Source organism: Mirounga leonina, unplaced genomic scaffold (genome assembly GCF_011800145.1).
Source record: "Mirounga leonina isolate KUSES-001 unplaced genomic scaffold, KU_Mleo_1.0 Mir_224, whole genome shotgun sequence".
Classification (NCBI taxonomy): Eukaryota; Metazoa; Chordata; class Mammalia; order Carnivora; family Phocidae; genus Mirounga; species Mirounga leonina.
In genome coordinates this window covers 15,679,157-15,699,302 of record NW_023270615.1, presented here as the reverse complement: position 1 = coordinate 15,699,302, position 20,146 = coordinate 15,679,157, and the positions used below count along the sequence as shown (strand labels likewise).

Below are 20,146 nucleotides of genomic sequence, written 5' to 3'. Positions count from 1 at the left end.
CAATCTTTTTTATCTTTTATTACCTTTTCTCGTCTTACTGCATTACCTAGACTTCCAGTACTGTGAAAAAGAGTGCTACGAGGAGTAATAAGAGTGGGGATCGTTGTCTTGTTCTTGGTCTTAGTGGGAAAGCGTCTGCATTTTTACCGAGTATCACGTCAGCTGTAGGTTTTCTGTAGATGCTCTTTCTCAGGTTGAGGAAACTCCCCTCTATTTTTAGTTTGCTGAGCTTTGCCTCTGAATGGATGTTGGATTTTGCTTTTCTCTTTCCTGATGTGACCAGGTGATTTTTCTTCATTAGCCTGTTGGTGTGATGGATTACATTAACTGATGTTCAAAGGCTGACCCAATCTTGCATACACGGAATAAATCCCCCCTGGTTGTAGTATATAATTCTTTTTACACAGTGTTGGATTTGATTTGCTCTGCTAATATTATGTTGAGGATTGGTTCTCTTTCTCTGGAGAACTCTTAACACAGGAAGTTCATTTTTAAGAAGTCCCTGCTACTCTTCACTTTGTACCATTCTTGAGCTTCATGTAAGTAGTCTTCCTGTACGTAATATTCTGGGCCTGGGTCATTAAGCATGTTGTTGGTTCCCCACAAGGAGTCCATGAGAATTCCAGCTTTGCCACATTCTCGCCACTGTTTGCTGTTCTTTTCCATTGAACCACTGCTGTGGGGCATTTAGCAGGAGCTCTTGCTGTTCTCTGGTAGCTAATGATGTGGAGCACTCTTCCAAGTGCTTATTGGAGGATACTCAGTTACCTTGCTTTGTTTCCTTTTCCCTTTTAAAAATTGGACTTATTGACTTGCAGGAGTGCGTATGTTCCAGATCATAGTCCTCTATCAGATATGTATGTATCAGATTCCGAGATTTTCTTGTCCATTCATTTTCTTTAATGGGGTCATTTGATGTGTGTAAGTTTTAAATTTTTATGAATTCCAATTTATCAGGTTTTTCTTTAGAATTAGTACTTTGTGTGTCCTCTCTAAAAAAAAAAACCTTGTCTACCCAGAGGTCACAAAGATAGACTCATGTTTCCTTCTAGAAGCTTCATAGCTTTAGCTGTTTTGTTTAGGCCTATAATATACCTTGAATTAATTTTTGTGTACGGTGTGAGGTAGAGGTCACGGTTCTTTTTTTTCTTTATGGATATCTGGTTGTTCTAGCATCATCTCTTGAAGAGATTTACCTTACCCTATTGAACTGCTTTGGCATCTTTGTCAAAATTATTTGATTGTATATACCTCAGCTTTGCGCACTTTTTTACCGAACTTTCTCTTTCACAAGTAGCTTGCTTGGTTTTTGTATTTTTTGGTGACTGTAGCCGTCGTCATATTTACTGTAAAAAGTAAATATATTTATTGTGCTAAGGCATAGCTCATTCAGTTGAACACAGAAGGGACTTGAAAATCTAGTATGGAAAACTGGAGGAGGACACAAGATGGTGGTAGTGAGATCATAAAATCTGGTAGTTAACCAAGGGAATGAAGCACTTACAGGGAATTAAGTGCCTCAGCTGATGCTTTCAAAGGCGGATACTTTTGTTTTCTCTAGGCTTTTAAAATTTAATTGGAAATAAATTTATTTTGCACCAGCTGGTTTTCTTGTTCATGCCAATAATTATTTCTGATTTTTATTTAATCACCAGCTTGTAAAAAGGGAGCACAGGAAAAGCCAAACCTTTCTCTATCCTTTATGCACAATTTGGAGAATTCCAGTAAAATTCAGGTTCCTGGCAGGCAAGTTACACATCTACTGCCCTGTGTTTTGTGATTATAAATGTCATGAAATCAGAGAAAAAAAAAAAAAATTTTGACCGTATACGTGTGGGTCTGTTTGTGTACCTGTGTACCTGTTACCACATTTTATAATGTTTTTCAGGATTTTCCTTGCTATTTTTGCATGTTTGTTTTTCCATATGAACTTTAGTATTATAACTCTGACATAAAACTTACTGCTTATTGGTATTTGGGGGAGTGTCATAATTTATAAATTAAGGAGAGCTGACATAATATTGTCACCCTATCCAAGAACTGGGAATGTCGGCTTTTCATGTGTTCGCATCTACTTTTGTGTCTTTCAGGAGTGTTAATGAGATTTTCCTCATCTAGGGCACCTGGGTGGCTCAGTCGGTTAAGCAACTGCCTTCGGCTCAGGTCATTATCCTGGAGTCCCGGGATCGAGTCCCACATCGGGCTCCCTGCTCGGCGGGGAGCCTGCTTCTCCCTCTGACCCTCCCCTTGCTTGTGTTCCCTCTCTCGCTGTGTCTCTCTCTGTCAAATAAATAAAATCTTTAAAAAAAAAAAAAAGATTTTCCTCATCTAGTTTTTGTTGCTATTATAATTGGGGTTTTCTCTACCATTACGTTTTCTTAACTGGTTATATTTTGTATGTGTACATTTTGTATGTCAGTTTTGTATCTTGCTACCTCACTGAATTTTTTACTTTGTGAGTTAATCATTGCTTCTCTAGAGTTCCCCAGGTATACTAGGAATTGCCAATCCTTAAATGGCCAGAGATAGTAAATACTTTGGGCTTTGCTATATGTCCCTATTGTGGATTTTTTATTAACTGCTTTTTTTTCTTTTTTTTAAGATTTTATTTATTTGAGAGAGAATGAATGAGCAAGCACGACTGGGGGGAGGGGCAGAAGCAGACACAGGGCTCGATCCCAGGACCCTGGGATCATGACCTGAGCTGAAGGCAGACGCTTAACCAACTGAGTCACCCAGGCGCCCCTTAACTGCTTTTTAAACATGTAAAAACCATTCTTAGCCTGAGAGCCTTACAAAAACAGACCTCAAGTCTATCTTGTTGACTATTGTGTATCATCTGCAAATACAGTCTTTCTTCTTTACCCGTCCTTAGGCCTATAATTGGTGTGTTAGTGGTTGGTGTTGCTCGTATGGTGTGGACGTGTAGTGAGTGGGCGTCCCTGCTTTACGTAGCGCACAGATGTCTAGCGTTTCCAGCGTGTGAGAGGTGAGCCTTAGGCAAGCATTTATCAGCAGTCATGTCTTGAATGCTTTTATAAGGAATGGGTTTTAATTTTGGGAAAGTCTACTTTCAGCATCTGTAAAGATAATCCTAGATTTTTCTTCCTTGGGTCTTTTGATACGGTGTTTTCCACTAGGCCACGGCTTGTTATTTTCTTTGCATGATGTTGGATTTAATACTCAGGAGTAATATTGGTCCATGTTTATTTTTTTTGGTACTCTTTAATCAGATTTAGGTATGTGTTACACATTATAAATGTATAAACATCATGAAAATGGTTAACTTGTCCTTCATTTCGAATGCCTTGGAACAGTTTTGGAAGCATTTAATGATCTGGTTGAAAAGTTGCCTTACATTGCTCTCTGAAACCACCTGGTCATGGTCCTTTTTTTGCAGGGGTAGTTTAACTTGTTCTTGGGAAGTTGGTCTGCTTAAGATTTGTATCTCTGTTGTACAGTTTGAGTAATCTATTTTCCTTAAAAAGTATCCATTTCATCTGGTTTCCAAATATAATAGTATAGAGGTCTGCAGAGTAGTCACATGTGATTTTAAACATTTCTTCTGTTTACTTTTCTTATTCTTTTTGTATACTTGTGTTTTCTTTACTCCACTCCCCTTCCCCTGCCTCTTTCTTAGCCAGGTTAGCTAGTAGTTGTTAATTTTTAAAAAGAACAGATTTTTTCACTAAGTTACAGTGGTTTAGTTCTGTTCTCATTCTTTTGTTGATTTCTGCTTTTTGCTTTATCTGTAACATTTCCTTGTTTTTTGTTCTCTTTGTTGTACTTCTTAAATTTTGATTTAAATTTCATTTAAATACATGAAAAAACATTTACTACAATGGATTTTCCTCTTATCGCTGCTTTTACATGTTTACGGTAGTTTAATATGTAGTATTTTCATTGTTTACAAAAAATTTTGTAATTTTTGTTCAGATTTCTTCTTTAACCCAAGTCTTTTATAAATTTATTTTTAAGGATTTATTTATTTGAGAGAGCATGCCCCAGGGGCGGGAGGGAGAGGCAGAGGCATAGAGAGAATCCCAAGCACACTCCCTGCTGAGCAGCAGGAAGCCCGAAACAGACTTGGTCACACGACCCATGAGAGCATGACCTGAGCGGAAGCCAACAGTCAGATGCTGAACCTACTGAGCCACCCTGAGTCTTTTAAGTAGATTTTTAAATTTCTAGGTAGGAGGGGCGCCTGGGTGGCTCAGTCGGTTAAGCGTCTGCCTTCGGCTCAGGTCAGAATCCCAGGGTCCTGGGATCAGGCCCCGCGTCGGGCTCCCTGCTCAGCTGGGGGCCTGCTTCTCCTTCTCCTCCCCTCTTGTGCTCTCTCTAGCTATCTCTGTCACTATCTCTCTCTCTCTCTCAAATAAATAAAATCTTTAAAAAAAAAAAATTTCTAGGTAGGAGGCCATTTTGTTTTATTGATAATTTTAAGTTTTACCAAATTACAATCAGTGTTACTTATATTTCAATTTTACAGAACCGGTATTTCCTTTAAAAGCTCAAAGTTTATGAATGTTTTGTGCCCACTGTACATGCCTGATAATGCAGAATTTGTCTTCTAAAGTTGGATATATATATCCATATGATCTATTTCATGGATCATTTGTTTTGGTCTTTTTATATCCTTTTTGTTCAACTGATGTTTTGTAGGACAGTGGACTATTACAGTCTCTTACTTGCGTCTGGCTGCCATGTGTATCTTTTTGCATCTCCTGTAGTTTTGCTTCATCAGGCGCTTGCTGTCAGTCACTTGATGCACAGAATTCACAATTTCATATCACTGTCAATTAAAGCTTTTAGTATTAAAAAGTGTCTTTTTACATGTAATGCTTTTGTCTTGACCTCTTTGATCTCAGGAAAAAAAACCCAGGATTCTTTTTCTCTAAAAGATTTTATTTGAGAGCGAGCATGTGCAGTGGGGAGGGGTAGAGAGAGGAGCAGGGAGCCCCGATGTGGGACTCGATCCCAGGACCCTGGGATCATGACCTGAGCCGAAGGCAGACGCTTAACGACTGAGCCACCCAGGCGCCCCAAAAGAGATCTTTTTAAAAACTGTGTCCACTTTGTTCATACGGTTATTTTTAGCCTTTCTGAATCTCTCAAGTATATTTCTTGAATACGGCAGATGATTGGATCTGGCCTTTTAAGCCAAGTTGAAATATTTTCTCCTAGTTGATTAGATCTATTCACATTTACTTTCAATTTTGGTCTCCACTTTGTGCTTTATTTGCTATATTCCTTTGTTAAAGAACAGGTTCTCTTTGCTCTTTAAACTAAAAAGAACATTTTCTGGCATTTAGGAAAGTTTTTTTGTTTTGACCACATTTCATGTAACCCTTTACTGTCTGTTTTTAGTGGCCTTAACCCTGTGAGTCTCTACAACTCTGTTCCTCGCTGCCTCTCCGTGTTGACTGCATTATATCTTGGGCTTCCACCCTTACTGGACCACTGCCCTGGTAACGTGTTTGGGTCTATTAAAATCCTATCTATTCTTTTGCTACAGTTCTTGAAGTTACCGCTTGGCTAGATGAAGCTTATTCCCTAGACTTCTGAAGGACTCACGTGCGCTAGGTTCTTGTAGGTTTCAACGACATGTTTCCTCATTGTAAATTCTGTGCCTTTTTTGCTGGAGCTCGTTACTTCCCCCGGCTGATGCCACGGGGTGGAGGTGCAAACCAGAACCTCTGGTAGGTCTGTAGTGAGTATCTGGAAGGTGACATGAGGCATGTCCTTCAGAGGCTGGTTTGGTGGCGCATTAACTGCTTAAAAGATGAACTCTTCCTCTTACCTTACAGGACCGAGCCACATGTCTTTCTACGTTCGAACCCACAAAGGGTCAACACTCTCTCAGTGGTCTCTTGGCAATGGCACCCCGGTCACAAGTAGAGGAGGGGACTACTTCGTATTTTACTCCCATGGGCTCCAGGCCTCTGCATGGCGGTTCTGGATAGAAGTACAGGTGGGAATTTCCCCGCATTGCTGCTGTCACTGATCAGCCTCCCAGGTGGCGTTTGGGATCATCATTCTGCCCTCCTAGAACAGGAGAACTAAACTAATTTTCTCTGCCAGGTCATGGAAGAACGGCCTGAAGGAATGGTCACTGTGGCCATTGCTGCCCACTACCTTTCTGGGGAAGATAAGAAATCCTCCCAGCTGGATGCTCTGAGAGAGAAGTTCCCAGACTGGACATTTCCTTCTGCCTGGGTGTGCACCTACAGTCTCTTTGTGTTTTAGTCTTCTGGAGGAGCGCGGAGTACATGCCCAGCGGGATACCCCCGTGACGCAGTTTCTCCCCACGTTACATGGATGTTTGTAAGTCAGTGATTTTGAATGAGCACCTGTTCAGAGAGCTTTGTGGGCTGACACTCTTCAGGGCCCAGCATGATGATGGGGACGTGTGGCCTGACACTTGAAAGCGCCGGTTTCCTGGCCCCGAAGCACGACACCCACCAGTCATTCTCTGGGACCTTAAGGATAAAAGCCAGCAAACCACTTGAGTAGTTGTTACCCCTTAGGATCATGACAGATGTAGAAGGTACTGTGAGCTGTCCATGGGACAAAGGACATTTCCAGTTGAAGCCCAAGATGATTGGTTTGGTCAGAGGATGGTAGCTAAAAATCCGTTTGCTGGAGTCGGGACTCCCCTAAGACGGACCTTAGGGGTCAGAAGGCAGGGACAGCGAGGCCTGGGGGCAAGCTGGGGGCTCCTGGGGCCGCAGCCTAAGCCGAGGGAGCAGCTGCTCAAATGTGCTTGGCTCCTCTGGAGTCTGTGCATCCTTCCGACACGTGGTCCCTGAGAGCCATCGCTGTGATGCTTTTCGGAGTTGCTTTCAAGGCCCGATGTCCAACTTTTCCCCTGTCCACCTTGCCGGTTTCAGCGGAGCGTTTGTTCAGCTGCCTTTCCTGTGGGGTTTTTCCAGGCTCTTCTGGCTCAGGCTGTCGTAGGTGCAAGCACATGGGCTTGGTTCCATCCTCAGAGCCCAGGGTTGCCACGGTGGCTGCTCTGGGCTGGGAAGTGAGTGGGGTGACGAGTGGCTGGGCATTTTATAAATATTGATTCTCTTCATTTAGTAGGCATGTCCTATTATCCAAGGTTAATCCTTTAGGGCGTAACTTTATTGATGCACTGAGTCCTTAGTTTTGTCGGTTTTCTTGCCAGTCTCAATCATCCGTCCGTATCCAGCAGAACTGGCTTTCCCGGGGCTGTGGGTGCTGGCTTTGCCTGCAGCGAGGCCACCGGCCCTGCAGCCGCTGATGAGGATCCTGCAGAAGAGCAGGCCGAGGACCTCAAGGTGCTTTTCATTTAGAAGATGGCGGTGGGGCTTGGGAGGCGCGTCTCTGCTCCGGCAGTGGAAGGGTTTGGGGAGATGAGTGGTCAGTTCTCCTAGCTTGCTCTCTTCCATTAAGAAACTGGAAAGGTTGGACAAATTCTGAGTTTAGCCAGCATAGGCCAAAAAGGCATTTTAAAGAAAAGCCATAGTAAAACAAAGTGGCACTAAGCATGCATCGCCGGAGGACTTGTGACAGACGGATGCAGTGTGCTTTCTCAGTCCCGCTCCTCCCGGGTGCCCGTGGACTTCCAACGACGTTGTCAGGTGATGGGGAAGGGTTGCCGTGTTTGTAGCTTGTAGAGAATCAGAGTTGTGGACAAAAAGTGATCAATGAATTTCAAAATACAGCCTAGTTCTTTTGTCCCTGTGGTTGATCTGAAATAGATTTTATGGGGGGGGGGGGGGGGTCCCATGTTGAGGACGTGCATTGTATGAAAGTTCTTTTCTTCCCCCTTTGGGAAGGAAGTGATTCGCTTTCAGTAATAATCATGGTTTTCTTTCTGCCTTTGTTATTTTTCCTTGTAAACAGTCTCTCTTGGTTTTCAAGATGCTCGCTGGTCTCAGGGTAGACTGCTTTAGTGCCAGAAATGGCGGAGTACTTCTACTTACTGTTCATGCCATCAGATGAGTCAGCAGCCTGAGACTGGGGTAGCTCCTCATTCAAAACTCACTTCTGAGAGGGCCTTTTCAAATTCTAACAAATGCAGTTTTCCCTACAGAATTTCAGTGTAAGTAGCCCAGTATTGCACATGCATTGAAAAAGTCTGACCTTAGACTGCTGCATGAAGTACCTGTTTCCAGTTCAGCTGATGGAAATGAGCACCCACAGGGTTGCTAAGATGTCTCCACTGAAGGGGCCGCAGTCAGCTGCTCACTCAGGAAGCTGTAGGAAGAACAATGGTCTCTCTTTTCACTGGTTTGCTGACTTGCTGAGGATTAACTGTTGCCTTACATTACTGAAATAAACTTTTTAACCTCCTAGTTAGTATCTTTATCAGAAAAACCAGATCTTTATTGTTTGTTCTGTATCCCCACCTTTGAAGGGTTATTTCAAGTCTACAGAGCCTTTTTAAAGTCTTTGTAATTGCTTTTAAAAGACCTAGATGGCTCATGTGGGCAGAGCAGGTATGTGAGCAAAGAGCTCAATAAGGAAATACTGGAATGCTTTTTACTCTGGAATGAAATTGTGCATCATATTTTGTTAAATGTTGAGCTTTTTAAAAATCCTCTCCATTGGCAAAGAAAATTACTGAAGGGCTAATCCAGAAGGATTGTGGGGGCAGGAGGAAGAAATGGTCTTTCAGCCAGTGGCCCACCACTCACTCTCCTGTCCTCCCAAGGAAGGGGGGCACTGCCACCCCCCAGAACAGGTCCCTGGGCAAGTTCCTGTGCAAGTTATTTTGCTTTCTCAGTGAATTGCCTCGGAACAGTTCGGTACACCTCCTCATCATGCACCTTGCCGCCTTTTAGGGCCAATGAAGCCAAAATGCATTTAGGCCTCTTTATGTCTGGCTCTTTTTTATTCCTTATTTGATTTGTAAAAATACTAACACACTAATACATTTCTTCAAGTTCGGCTCTATACTGTGACCAAGTGGGATTTATTCAAGGAATGAAAAGTTGGTCTAATACCTGAAACATCAGTGTGTAATACACCATCTCAATACAGAGTCCTTTATCCTGGTGAGGAAGTCCCCTCCTATGAAAAACTCACAGCTAACATCATCATCTATGATGAAAGCCTGAAAACTGCCCCCTAAAGTCAGAAAGACCAGCATGCCCACTGCGGCCACTTCTGCTGAATACTGTTTTGAGGTTCTAGCAGTTTGGCAAGATGCACACAGATTAGAAAGGACAGATTTATGTAGAAAATCCTAGGGAATCCACAAGAAAAACTGTTATAGGAACTGCTATCAATACACAGACAAGCAACTGTTTTTCTATAACAAGAAAACAATTCTATTTGCAACTGCATTAAGAATAAAATACTTAGGGGAGCGCCTGGGTGGCTCAGTTGTTATGCGTCTGCCTTCGGCTCAGGTCATGATCCCAGGGTCCTGGGATCGAGCCCCATATCGGGCTCCCTGCTCCGCGGGAAGCCTGCTTCTCCCTCTCCCCCTGCTTGTGTTCCTTCACTCGCTGTGTCTCTCTGCCAAATAAATAAAATCTTTAAAAATAAAAATAAAAATAAAAAAATAAAATACTTAGGAATAAGCGTAACAAAAGTACAACACTTTTACACTAGAACTAACACTGCTGAAAGAAATCCCATGTTTGTGGATTGGCTTAATTAAGATGGCAGTATTCTCCAAGTTGATCCACAAACTGAACACAATCCCAGCTTGTAGGTGCAGAAACTGACAAGCTAATCCTAAAATTCATACGGAAATGCAAGGGACCCATAATAGCCCGAACAGTCTTGAGAAAACAAACTTATGAGTCATATATTCAAAACTTCTTACAAAGCAGGGACAGTAATCAAAACAGTGTGGTACTGGCTTAGTAAGAACAGAGATCGATATACAATTGACAGTCCACAAATAAATCCATATGTTTATGGTCAAATGATTTTTGGCAATTCATGAGGGGAAAAAAAAAATGAACCTTTTCAGTAAATGGTGCTAGGACAACTGAATATCCACACACAAAAAGAACAAAGACCCCCTCACTTCATACCGTACACAAAAATTAACTCAAAATGGGTCAAAGACCTAAAGAGGAGCTAAACTGTAAAAAACAAAAAGTAAAAAGCAAAACTCTCAGAGTAAACCATAGGCACAGATCTCCATAACCCTGTATTAGGCAGTGGTTCCTTACATACACCAAAGCACAAGCAACCAAAGAAAAAGTTGGACTTCACAAAATGAAAAACTTAATGCTTCAAAGGACAGTGTCCTGAAAGTCACAAGCCCTTGGAATGAGAAAATACTTGCAAATCATATCTGATAAGGGTCCAGTATCCAGAATGTATGAAGAGCTCTTGCAAATCAACCATAAAAGGATAAATGACCCAACTCTGAAATGGGCAAATCATATGAACATTTTTCTCTAAGGATATACAAACAAACAGCTGACAACTCTTTGAAAAGACATTAGCCACCACAAAAACCCACACCCATGCCGTAATGACGCACAGCTTCATACATAACTCAGACGGCTGTTGACCAGAACCACAGTCCGCAACCAGTGCTGATGCAAGAACTTGGAGTCCACCTTCTCTGCTAGTGGGAACACAGAAGATGGCGCCGGCACTCTGGAATATGGTTGGGCATTTCCTCAAAACATTAACCAGGTACATGACCAAGGAGTTTCACTTGTAGGGAGAACCAGAAACTTCTAGCCACATGGAAACTTGTACGTGACTGTTCATGACAGTCAAATGGTGGTAACCATTCTATGAATGGATAAATAGAAGCAGTATGTCCAGAAAGTGGGACATTATTCAGTACTCATGTACAAAGATGAACCTTGAAAATGTCCTGAGAAGTGAAAGAAGCCACACAGAAAAAGCCACAGATACAGGATTCCATTTATATGAAATGTCCGTAAGAGGGAACTCCATAGAGACAAAGACTTAGGAAACTGGGGAACTCAGAATCACTTTTAATCCCACCTGTTAGAGACGGGGCCCAGTCTCCTCTAGGCTTACATAGGCAGTTTTGTTTGGTGGAAATCATTTTGATTACATTTTGATCATCTTCTGTGTCCTCGAGGTGGACTGTTCTTGCCAGCTTGTACAGTCAGGCATATAGCTGCTGCCCCCTCTTGATGCTCCTAAGTAATTCTGTATATAAAATTTAAATCTGAGTTTGTAGTTACTTCAAAAGGAAAAAATTCTAAGAGGTAGGATTACATAATGAAAAGAACATTCCCGTGGCTGAGGTGTTGAATAAACAAAGTTCCTGTAATGGTTTTATTGCCCTTTACCAAGTTAAAAAAAAAAAAAAATACACATTATAGAAGTAGCAGCAACTTTAATTACAAGCAAAGGTTGACTTTATCCCCCAGAATGACTTGTCTTGGTATCAGCAAATAAACTTCAAATAGTTATACTGAATACTTAAATTCATTGTTAAAATTATGGCTTCAACAGTTGATATGTGAACCAAACAAGGCAAAATAAAAATATACACTTAAAAAAATAAAATATGTAACAAATTACCAAAAAGAAACTTTCTGTAAACCTGCCAATTTTTCTGCCTTTGGGTCGCCCATTTCTATTACTTGAGAAACAAGGACAGGAGCCAAGATTCATTCATGGTGTTAACCACAGGAGCTCAGTTAACCTACTGGTGCCCTGCTTTGAAGACTGCAAGATGAACCCAGCAGCACATCCAGAGATTTGAAAGGATCACAGCTGTTTACAATGGCAAATCATTTTATTGACTGTATATTCACACCAAACACAAAAATAATGCTCGTTCTCCTCCTACTGGACTAGGATAGGAGAAGTTTCACGCTGGGCTGCATGTACTCACATGGGACACATTTTCTATCGTAAGAGTTGTTTCGGGAAAGGTGGTTTAAAACAAAGGCTTAAATAAAGTAGCACCAGAAAGACCAGGTACCATCCTCACATATTCCACCCGTCCAGGAGTTCTAGTATGTGAAATTATTGCACTTGTAATGTCAAAAGTAAATGACAGTAAATTACCAAACTCAATAATTTAAAACAGTTTGATTAATTTTGAACTAAGCAATTTCAAAATGGTTTTGCGTTTCCCTTCCAAGGAAACCCGGGCTAGGACAACTGTATCTAGCCATTTACTTTAAAAAAGCAAGGGTAGAGGACCAAGTTTTATTTCTAAACTGTAATTGCACTATGAGAAGAGAGGCTGTTTTACATAGTGGTATGAATTTGGTCCACATCCAGATACATTGTTATTACAAAAATAAACAAGTTTGTTTTTGTAGAAAATAACATTGCATTCCTTTGTTCAAATTGCACAGTACAAACAAGCTATGTAAATTAATACTGATACAAGGTAACTGGAAGTACATACAGTGGGTATGAGTTTAGTGTGAAGCCATTAAGGAGTATGCAGATAGGTTTTCATAATGTATGAAAACTAAAATTTAAGTCATATCTAGAAATACATAAAATATTTTAAAAGTTACAATGAAGAATGCATTCTTCACATAGTAATTTTTAGTAGCCGTGATAATACAGGATTCAGCAGTCTATTTACATAAAGGTCCGTTTGTATTCAATTTACAAAAGCAATAAATAAGAAACTACATTAAATTTGCACAAAACCTATTTCATTGCATGATCAGTGTGACCATTTCTGTTACTGTACGACCAAGCCAATAAACCTGTTTTTTTCCTACGAAGACTGCTCCTACTTGGAAAGAAGAGCAAGCCCCTGTCTCTCCTTCCAAGAGTATCGCCATGCAGAATCCAGCATCAAACCTTACAAATTATAATATAAGCCCTAAAAATATGAACAGTGCCTTTGAGTCTATTTACACAAGAGTATTCACAAAAAGATACAGTTCTCTGATACAAAACAGTTTAGTGGTATCTAACCGCATAATTGGTAAGAGCCCCCAGACCTCTGCCCACACTGATCCAAGAGGAATCAAGCTGCTAAAGGAGCAGGGACACGGACTCACAGGTTTAATAGCTTTCCCCCAATTCAGGCCTGGGATTTAAAGGCTAAACAAAGCCAAGGGCAGGTCCCCATCACGACAGCCGCCAAGGTGCCAGGGCAGGCATCTGCTCAGGAGGCCAATGCGAGGGTCCAGCGCTCTCAATCCAAAGGGGCGCACAGGGGGCTCAGTGCCTGATGAGCTTCAGCAAGCACCTTTGCATTTATTTTTAAAAAGCAGTCTGGACACACGCTGAACCAGAAAACATGTAAGAAGCTGGAAGTAGTGAAAAAGTAGGCTCATCTAGGGCAAAACAATCCCTATGGTTTAGGAGCTACCATTCTTTAAGAATAAAACCAAAATATTCTCATGTACAACTGTACAATACTCTTTATTACTTTCCACTGCAGCTTAAAAAAATTTTTTATGAAAAATGATTTGATATCACATTTTTATGGAGTCCGAGATTTCTTAGAGGAGAAAGTGTTAAAATTTAATACTACCTTACCCGAGTCTCTGAGTTTTCTCCCTGGTTCAACTGTCCAACTAGGTCACAGTGTCCTCAGCTGCATGCGGCTGCGAATGAAGAATGAACACTGCCCGCGGTGCCGGCACGCCACTGCCGTTAGGACACAGAACAGTCGTAAGTCCCATCCTGGAAAGACTCGTCCTCCTCTGCTCGGGACGGGTCCTCCTCCTTCCGGCTGACCAGACTGCCGCCTCCGACCTCGCCCTGCAGGACGCTCCCGTGGCCTAAGGAGCCCCGGCTCTCCTCTGCCCGGGGACTGGCGTGTTCAGGGGTCTTACCCACGGGGACAGGCTGGAAGGCTTCGGGCTGGACTTGCTCCTCTGTGAGTTCACTGAGCTTCTGTACTTGTGGCTTAATGATGTTTAAGAATGGCTTATATCCAGGACTAAGTACAGAGAAAAGGAAATTAGCTCTCCAATGCCACATTCAAAATGCTCCCTAGAATGTTCTGGACAAACTCCTACTAAACACTGACACAGTGAGGTCTCAATGCTAGGTGATTCGGGCAGGAAAGGAGGTACCGGGTAGGGAGGAAAGGCTTCTTAGGCGTCCCGGCCAGCGCAGGGGCGCCACACCCAGGGGAAGTGTCTTCCGTTTCTGAGCTCTAGCCGCAAGGACGGACATTGTTTCCGTCCTTTAATTGTAGGACGAATTAAATTAAAAGATCATACTCCACAGTCTGAGGACCAATAGGGTTTCTTCAGACTTGAAAAACCTTCGGAGTACATCTCTTCTAAGTGAATTTGGCAACTAAGGAAAAAAACTAGATCCAAGGCTCTTCACTTCTATCCACTAATCTTAATTTGGGCTTGCTAGTAACTGCTATGGACTGTTAAATGCACACACGCCTTAAGTTTTTATCTTTTCAAAGTAGATATTTTCGGGTTATTATTACCAGCAATTCCACCAAACCACAGACCTCAAGTTCCAGTCTAATAATTCTAAGATCATCTGCACCGTGTCATTTACATAGCTGGCTGGCCACAGAATGGTGACTCAAGAAAACAACTTCAGAAAGGAATGTGTGAAAGCATTTTTATTTCTACCTACCTAAACAACTTCCAAATAAATGAACCAGAATTAAACCTCACTACTGTGGAAGGACAGGACTCCCCTGAGGGCAGCCAAGGTAACAAGGTAACAAGCCTAAGGAGATGTGTACTTACCAATCTGTAGAGGCCCATCGGTCTACCGCGTGCAGCCCCGTCTTTATGTTCTGTAACATCTCGCCATCTACCTCTGAAGACTGGATGAGAACCACAATCTGGTTGATTATTGAGGATTCTCTAAGAATCAGGCCAATGACAATGCACCAGTCCAGACATCCTGCCTCCATGAAGATGTGTAGCAAGTATCTAAACAGAAGCAGAAAGACTGATGCTCAGAAGGCGCTACAGTTGTTATGAGGAAAACAGCCCCTGTACCCTATCTGCCCAAATATCCTGAGTAGGCATTCTGTGCTTCCAGGATGCTGAGGAACTCACCGAAGCTGGACCTGGGATTTGTGAGGCCCCTTACTCGCCAACTCCATGGAGATGTGCTCTAGCTCTGACTGAGTTAGACTGAGTGTGGAGAAGTTTTCATCCACCATTGTCCAGTCTCCATCCACCACGGAGCTACTTTCAGTCAAGTCTGTGGCTGAACCAATACTGCATTCATCACCTGATGAAAAAGGCCAGAAGTTATAAGCTGGCTTCATACAGAAAATGTTTAATTTTAAATGTTAGTGCTTTCTCACATGTTGATTTCTGCTCAGAATTTTGAAACCCAAATGTTAAATCAACTGCTAAAATTCCCATGTTGTATGAACAGTAGTAGGTATTTTTAAGAAAAAAAAAAAATCATGAGAGAACCAGGCATTAAGTGCCTTTGGATGGAACAAAACACTACGACCTCTGCAGCAGGCTTGCCTGCCTCCAACAAGAATCTAGCTACAATCTGATCAGGTCTTTAGATTCAGCTACAAATTTATAAGAAATACAGAGGAAAATGTTAAATCATGACGATGCAATCACCAAAATTCACATTTTGAAAAAATCACGGAGGCAAGTCTCATCAATGACTAAACCGCAAGGCATTTAAAAAAAAAAAAAAAAGATGGGGGGGCACCTGAGTGGCCCAGTTGATTAAGCATCTGACTTGGTTTTGGTTCAGGCCGTGATCTCAGGGTCATGAGATCAAGCCCTGCGTTGGGCTCCATGCTCAGCACAGAGTCTGCTTGATAGTCTCTCTCCCCTTCCCTCTGCCCCTCCCACATGTTCTCTAACATCAATCACTCACTCAGTCTTAGGAAAAAAAAAAAAAAAGAAAAGGTAGGGAGGGAAACAATAATTTTTTAAAGAAAGAATTGAAAATTTAATCACAATATGTGAACCTTATCTGGATCTTGGTCCTAACCATAAAAAAATTTATGACATTCTAAAACAACTGGAATTTGAATACTTACTAGATATTTGATGATATTAAGGAATTGTTAAATTTTTAGAGGGATATGAAGGAATTACGTTTTTTTTTTTTTGAGAGTCCTTTTAAAGATACATACTGAAAAATTCACAAAATATATTGTGTTTTGGATTTGGTTCAATAAAGGGATCAAACAAATTTGGTCACGAGTTGGTAACAGCTGAAGCTGGGTAACAGATACACGGGGGTAGCAACAAGGGCTCCATGATACTATTACCTCTAACTTTAAAATATATTTGAAATGAGCTCTTTAAAGAGTTTTCTTAGAAAAAAAAAAAAAGCAAGCAATGATATTACCTCATGTCTCTTAGGACGGCTACTATAAACAAACAAACAAACAAAAATCCCCAGCAAATAAAGTATTGGCAAGAATGTCAAGAAACTGAACCCTTTGTCAATGTTGGTGGGTTGACAGTTCCTCAAAAAATTAAAGAATAACCCTATGTTCCGGCAGTTCCACTTCTGGATATATATACCCCAAAGAACTGAAAGCAGCATCTTGAAGCGCTACCTGAACTCCTATGTTCACTGCAGCGTTATTCACAATAACCAAAAGGCGGAAGCAACCAAGTGCTCATCAATGGGTAGATGGATGGATAAACAAAATGTGGTGTATACACACAACGGGGTGCCATACAGCTTTAAAAAGGAACTAAATTCCCACACATGCTGCGACAGGCATGAACTCGGAGAACATTATGCTAAGTGAAATAAGCCTGAGTCACAGGAAGACAAACACTGTAGGATTCCACTTATATGAGGTATCTATCTGAAGTAGTCAAGTTCACAGAGACAGAAAACAGAGTGGCGACAGCCAGTCCCGGGGAGGGGGTGGGGGGGCAGGGAGTGTTATTTAATGGGTAGAGAATCTTCGCTTGGCAAGATAGAGTTCTGAAGGGGGGCTGCACAACACTGTGAATGGACTCGACCCTACTGAACTGTGTACTTAAAACTGGTTGAGGGGGTACATACTACGTGTATCTTCTACAATTTAAACAAAAGTAATGGAAGCTGTAAAGCTTCTCCACGTGGGAGAAGCTCAAGAAATGGTGATGACAGACTGAAAATCAAACACCGAGCAAGTCCCTGGCCATGAAGAAAGCTTCCGACAGTCAGCCTATGGGCTACTTACACCCCCGGGACTGTACGAGCCTCAGCAACACGCACTGCTCTGAAGCCGCTTCAGTCTGTAGCTGTACTAACACCGAGAGCAGAGGATTGTACGCACTTTTTGGTAAAGGGCCAGAGAGTAAACGAGGCTTTGAAGACTAAGAGGCAAAACGAAGGATATTACACAGGAACTTGCAAGAGAAAAAGAAAGTTTCTACAAATTTTTATCAGTAATACAAAAAACAGGAGACAATGGAGTACGATATTTTATGGTCCATGTCTACTTATGAGAAGAATGGTATTCTTCACACGGAGATAACACTTTGCTTACTTGAAGTTCAAAGTTAGTGTTTCTGTATCATTAAAACCAAGCGCACAGTTTCATGTGTTGGCGCTGGTCTGTAATGAGATTTTACCTATTTCGTTCATCTAAAATAAATATGGCAAAGTATAGTTCAGGCCAGTGTGGCCTTGTTCTAGAAACTATCCACCCCTCCAGCAGATTCTCATGACTAATCCTCCAGGACATATCTGCAAAGAGTGAAGCTCTGTTTCTGAAGTGCTAGGGCACAGAAACCTTCTAAAGGAACTAGGAGAAGCGAGGGTTTAAAATGACATTTACCTTTATTAGATAAAGGTGACAGAAAGGCGTCTTGCATTTGTGGTCCGTGGGACGAGGCTGTGTCGATCTCATGATGGGTGGGGCCAATGTTCCCGAGCCAGCTCTGACTTCGTTGTACGTGAGAGACACCCGCGTCTATCTCAAGGTTTAAAAACGGGTCCGCTGACTGGGCCTTTAACAGCTGCTCTCCTACTGCAAGGCAGGCCCCAAAACAAGAAAGTGGGAAGTCAAAAGATGCACGCACCACCATTCCCAGCTTGGTTATTTCAGCTTCTTTCCCTGCTACTCCCCAACACTGAAAGTTCAAAGCCAAGTACACCGCACCATCCACCCGTGAACCAGGGAAGCAAGACTATGTAATGCCATCTAACAGTCAACGTACATCATCACGTCTCATTAGCACTAAACAGAATTTATTCTGTTCATCTTTTAAGTGCTTTCCCTTGGTTCTTGAGATGAAGTTTCCAAATGCCACAATAAAAGGTTTTTGTTTGGACGTTCATGAGTAATAGTAATTAGAACAGTCTTCTGTGAAAGACCTGAACTAAAAATCTTTATCTTTTAATTTTTCTTTCACCAAAATAGTTTCACTTTGTCTTCTCCTAGATTAGAAGACGGCCCAATAATGATGATAATCTGAGATGGAATGACATGAGCCTACGCTACCTGTTCGGTATTTTCCATTCCTGAAAGGAGAACTGAGAGAAGAGGCTGGGATGATGGGAAGCGGCCACAGGAAATCTTTGTGGAGTCTCTTCAGGGCCAGCACGAAGTTGTCCACCCGTGCGGCCCGAGTGCGCTCCCTGCACAGCCAGCTGATTAGTTCAAAGCCCAACTGGGCTGCAAAGCAGCCGAGGTCCTTCAGCCGAACTTCTTCCAAGAGACGCCGAGCGTGTCTCCAGAGCATCATGTCAATGTACATGTTCTCAGCACAGTCACTGTCTTTGCTCCATCTGTAAGGAGGAGGAACACAAGAAAGCTGCAGAGAAACTGTTCCTGGACGACCTCACGTACCTGTATGCAGCAGTACTGACAACGCTGAGAACGAGGTGAGAGATCCAAGATCGAGCTATGACTGAATGAAGACAAATGATCAGGGCTTTCCTCCGCGGGACACCACGAGCTGAACAACACCCGGAACACGGTAGGCTCTTCAGACATATTTGTAGAACGGAAATATGGAAGAGGGAAAAAGAGGAGACGGACAAAACCAAACCGAGGAGGAGGGTGGTGACTGGTTGAAGGAAAGAAAGGGAGCGAATAATGCCGTATTTGAAGAGCCCAATGAAAAGAGGTGAGGAGATCAGATCAAAGAAACAGAGAAGAGACAAACAAAGCAAAATGAAGTCTGTGCACGGGAGTGGGAGATAAGCAGACACATAAACATACGACCGATGCTTAAAAACTTACAACGTGACGACACGCAGTCTATCATCCCTTACTCATCTGGGCTGATGTGGGCTGACTGGTTTGGTAACTGGGCCATGTGGTGCCTTCCGTGAGAGGCAGTCCTGGACGACTGTCTGGATTCAGATCTTGGCTCTGTCAACTCACTACTTGAGTGAACATAACCAAGCTTACTTTCTGGGCCTCTGTTTCTTCACCCACACAGTGTGGTTAACAACAGTGCTGACCCTTATAAGTTGTAAGGATGAAAAGACGTACACATGTAAATGCTTCAAACCATGCCTGGCACATACTGAACACTTCATACGGATGAGCCAGTGATCACATTCTGCAAAGGCACAGCCGAGAAGCTACTGTTTGTAGGAGGCCGTGGTTACATTTTACTTGTATACAGCCCATGACTGTGTGTATAGATACTGGGAGTAAGGGTGGTATAAATGACTGTGATAAGAAAAAGTAGTAAATGTCATGATAGAAAATGTTCAGTCAGTTCTCATTATGTGTCAGGCACTGTAGTAACAATGAAAACAATATAAAAGAAAGGACCAGGGGAGAGAGAAGAGCTTAGAACATGTAACAATGGAGGAAGGAACACAAGGACCTCACAAACCAGAGGAAAGTCTTTTTTTATAATGTTCAGTATGAGTTCACAGTAACCTCTCAGGAGACAATAACCCATCTATGGGTGATGCAGGTTTCTGTCTTCAGGGTACACTTCCTCTTGGCTCTCCCTATTTAATGACTTCTCCAGTGAAGAGTCACTGGAGAGTCAAGTACATGGGGACTAAACTTTTTTTGTCATGAGGTAGAGTTGGAAAGAAAGGTAAAACTATGGACTATAGGAAGGCTTTTGGATCATGTGCAGAATTAATTACCTTCCTTTTTATTCTGGTCCTCTATTATCAGGGTAATGTGACGTGAGCTACCTTCAGAATGGGTACACAAGCCCTACTCTAGGACAAGGGACAGAATTTGTACAAAGAGTAACAAAGTGAACTTCGGAGGAAAAAAGGGGAAGCATTTTGTGTGATCTTCAAGCCTTTCAGAAATGAAGAAAGGAATTGCATTTGATCAAACAGT

General features: G+C 42.1%; 2 protein-coding genes across 9 annotated transcripts in view; one reads left to right on the top strand and one right to left on the bottom strand.

Annotated features, from left to right (window-relative positions):
- The window catches only part of ERMP1 (endoplasmic reticulum metallopeptidase 1), a gene marked incomplete at its 5' end in the record, with an annotated part of 41,739 nt that extends 32,900 nt beyond the window's left edge, over positions 1 to 8,839 (top strand). Inside the window, 2 exons of the mRNA XM_035028973.1 lie at positions 5,808 to 5,971; positions 6,082 to 8,839. Coding sequence (XP_034884864.1) covers positions 5,808 to 5,971; positions 6,082 to 6,246 — 329 coding nt within the window. The remainder of the gene's footprint in view (positions 1 to 5,807; positions 5,972 to 6,081) is intronic.
- A 2,021-nt stretch (positions 8,840 to 10,860) lies between these two features.
- RIC1 (RIC1 homolog, RAB6A GEF complex partner 1) overlaps positions 10,861 to 20,146 on the bottom strand; it is a 166,363-nt gene continuing 157,077 nt past the window's right edge. For 7 of the 8 annotated variants that reach the window (XM_035029165.1, XM_035029163.1, XM_035029166.1 and 4 more), the window contains 5 exons: positions 18,326 to 18,612; positions 17,660 to 17,851; positions 14,949 to 15,126; positions 14,631 to 14,819; positions 10,861 to 13,849 (listed from right to left, as the gene is read on the bottom strand). In XM_035029165.1, the coding sequence (XP_034885056.1) occupies positions 13,561 to 13,849; positions 14,631 to 14,819; positions 14,949 to 15,126; positions 17,660 to 17,851; positions 18,326 to 18,612 (1,135 nt within the window). In that variant the 3' untranslated portion in view covers positions 10,861 to 13,560. The remainder of the gene's footprint in view (positions 13,850 to 14,630; positions 14,820 to 14,948; positions 15,127 to 17,659; positions 17,852 to 18,325; positions 18,613 to 20,146) is intronic. The other variant, XM_035029164.1, reaches the window with a different exon arrangement.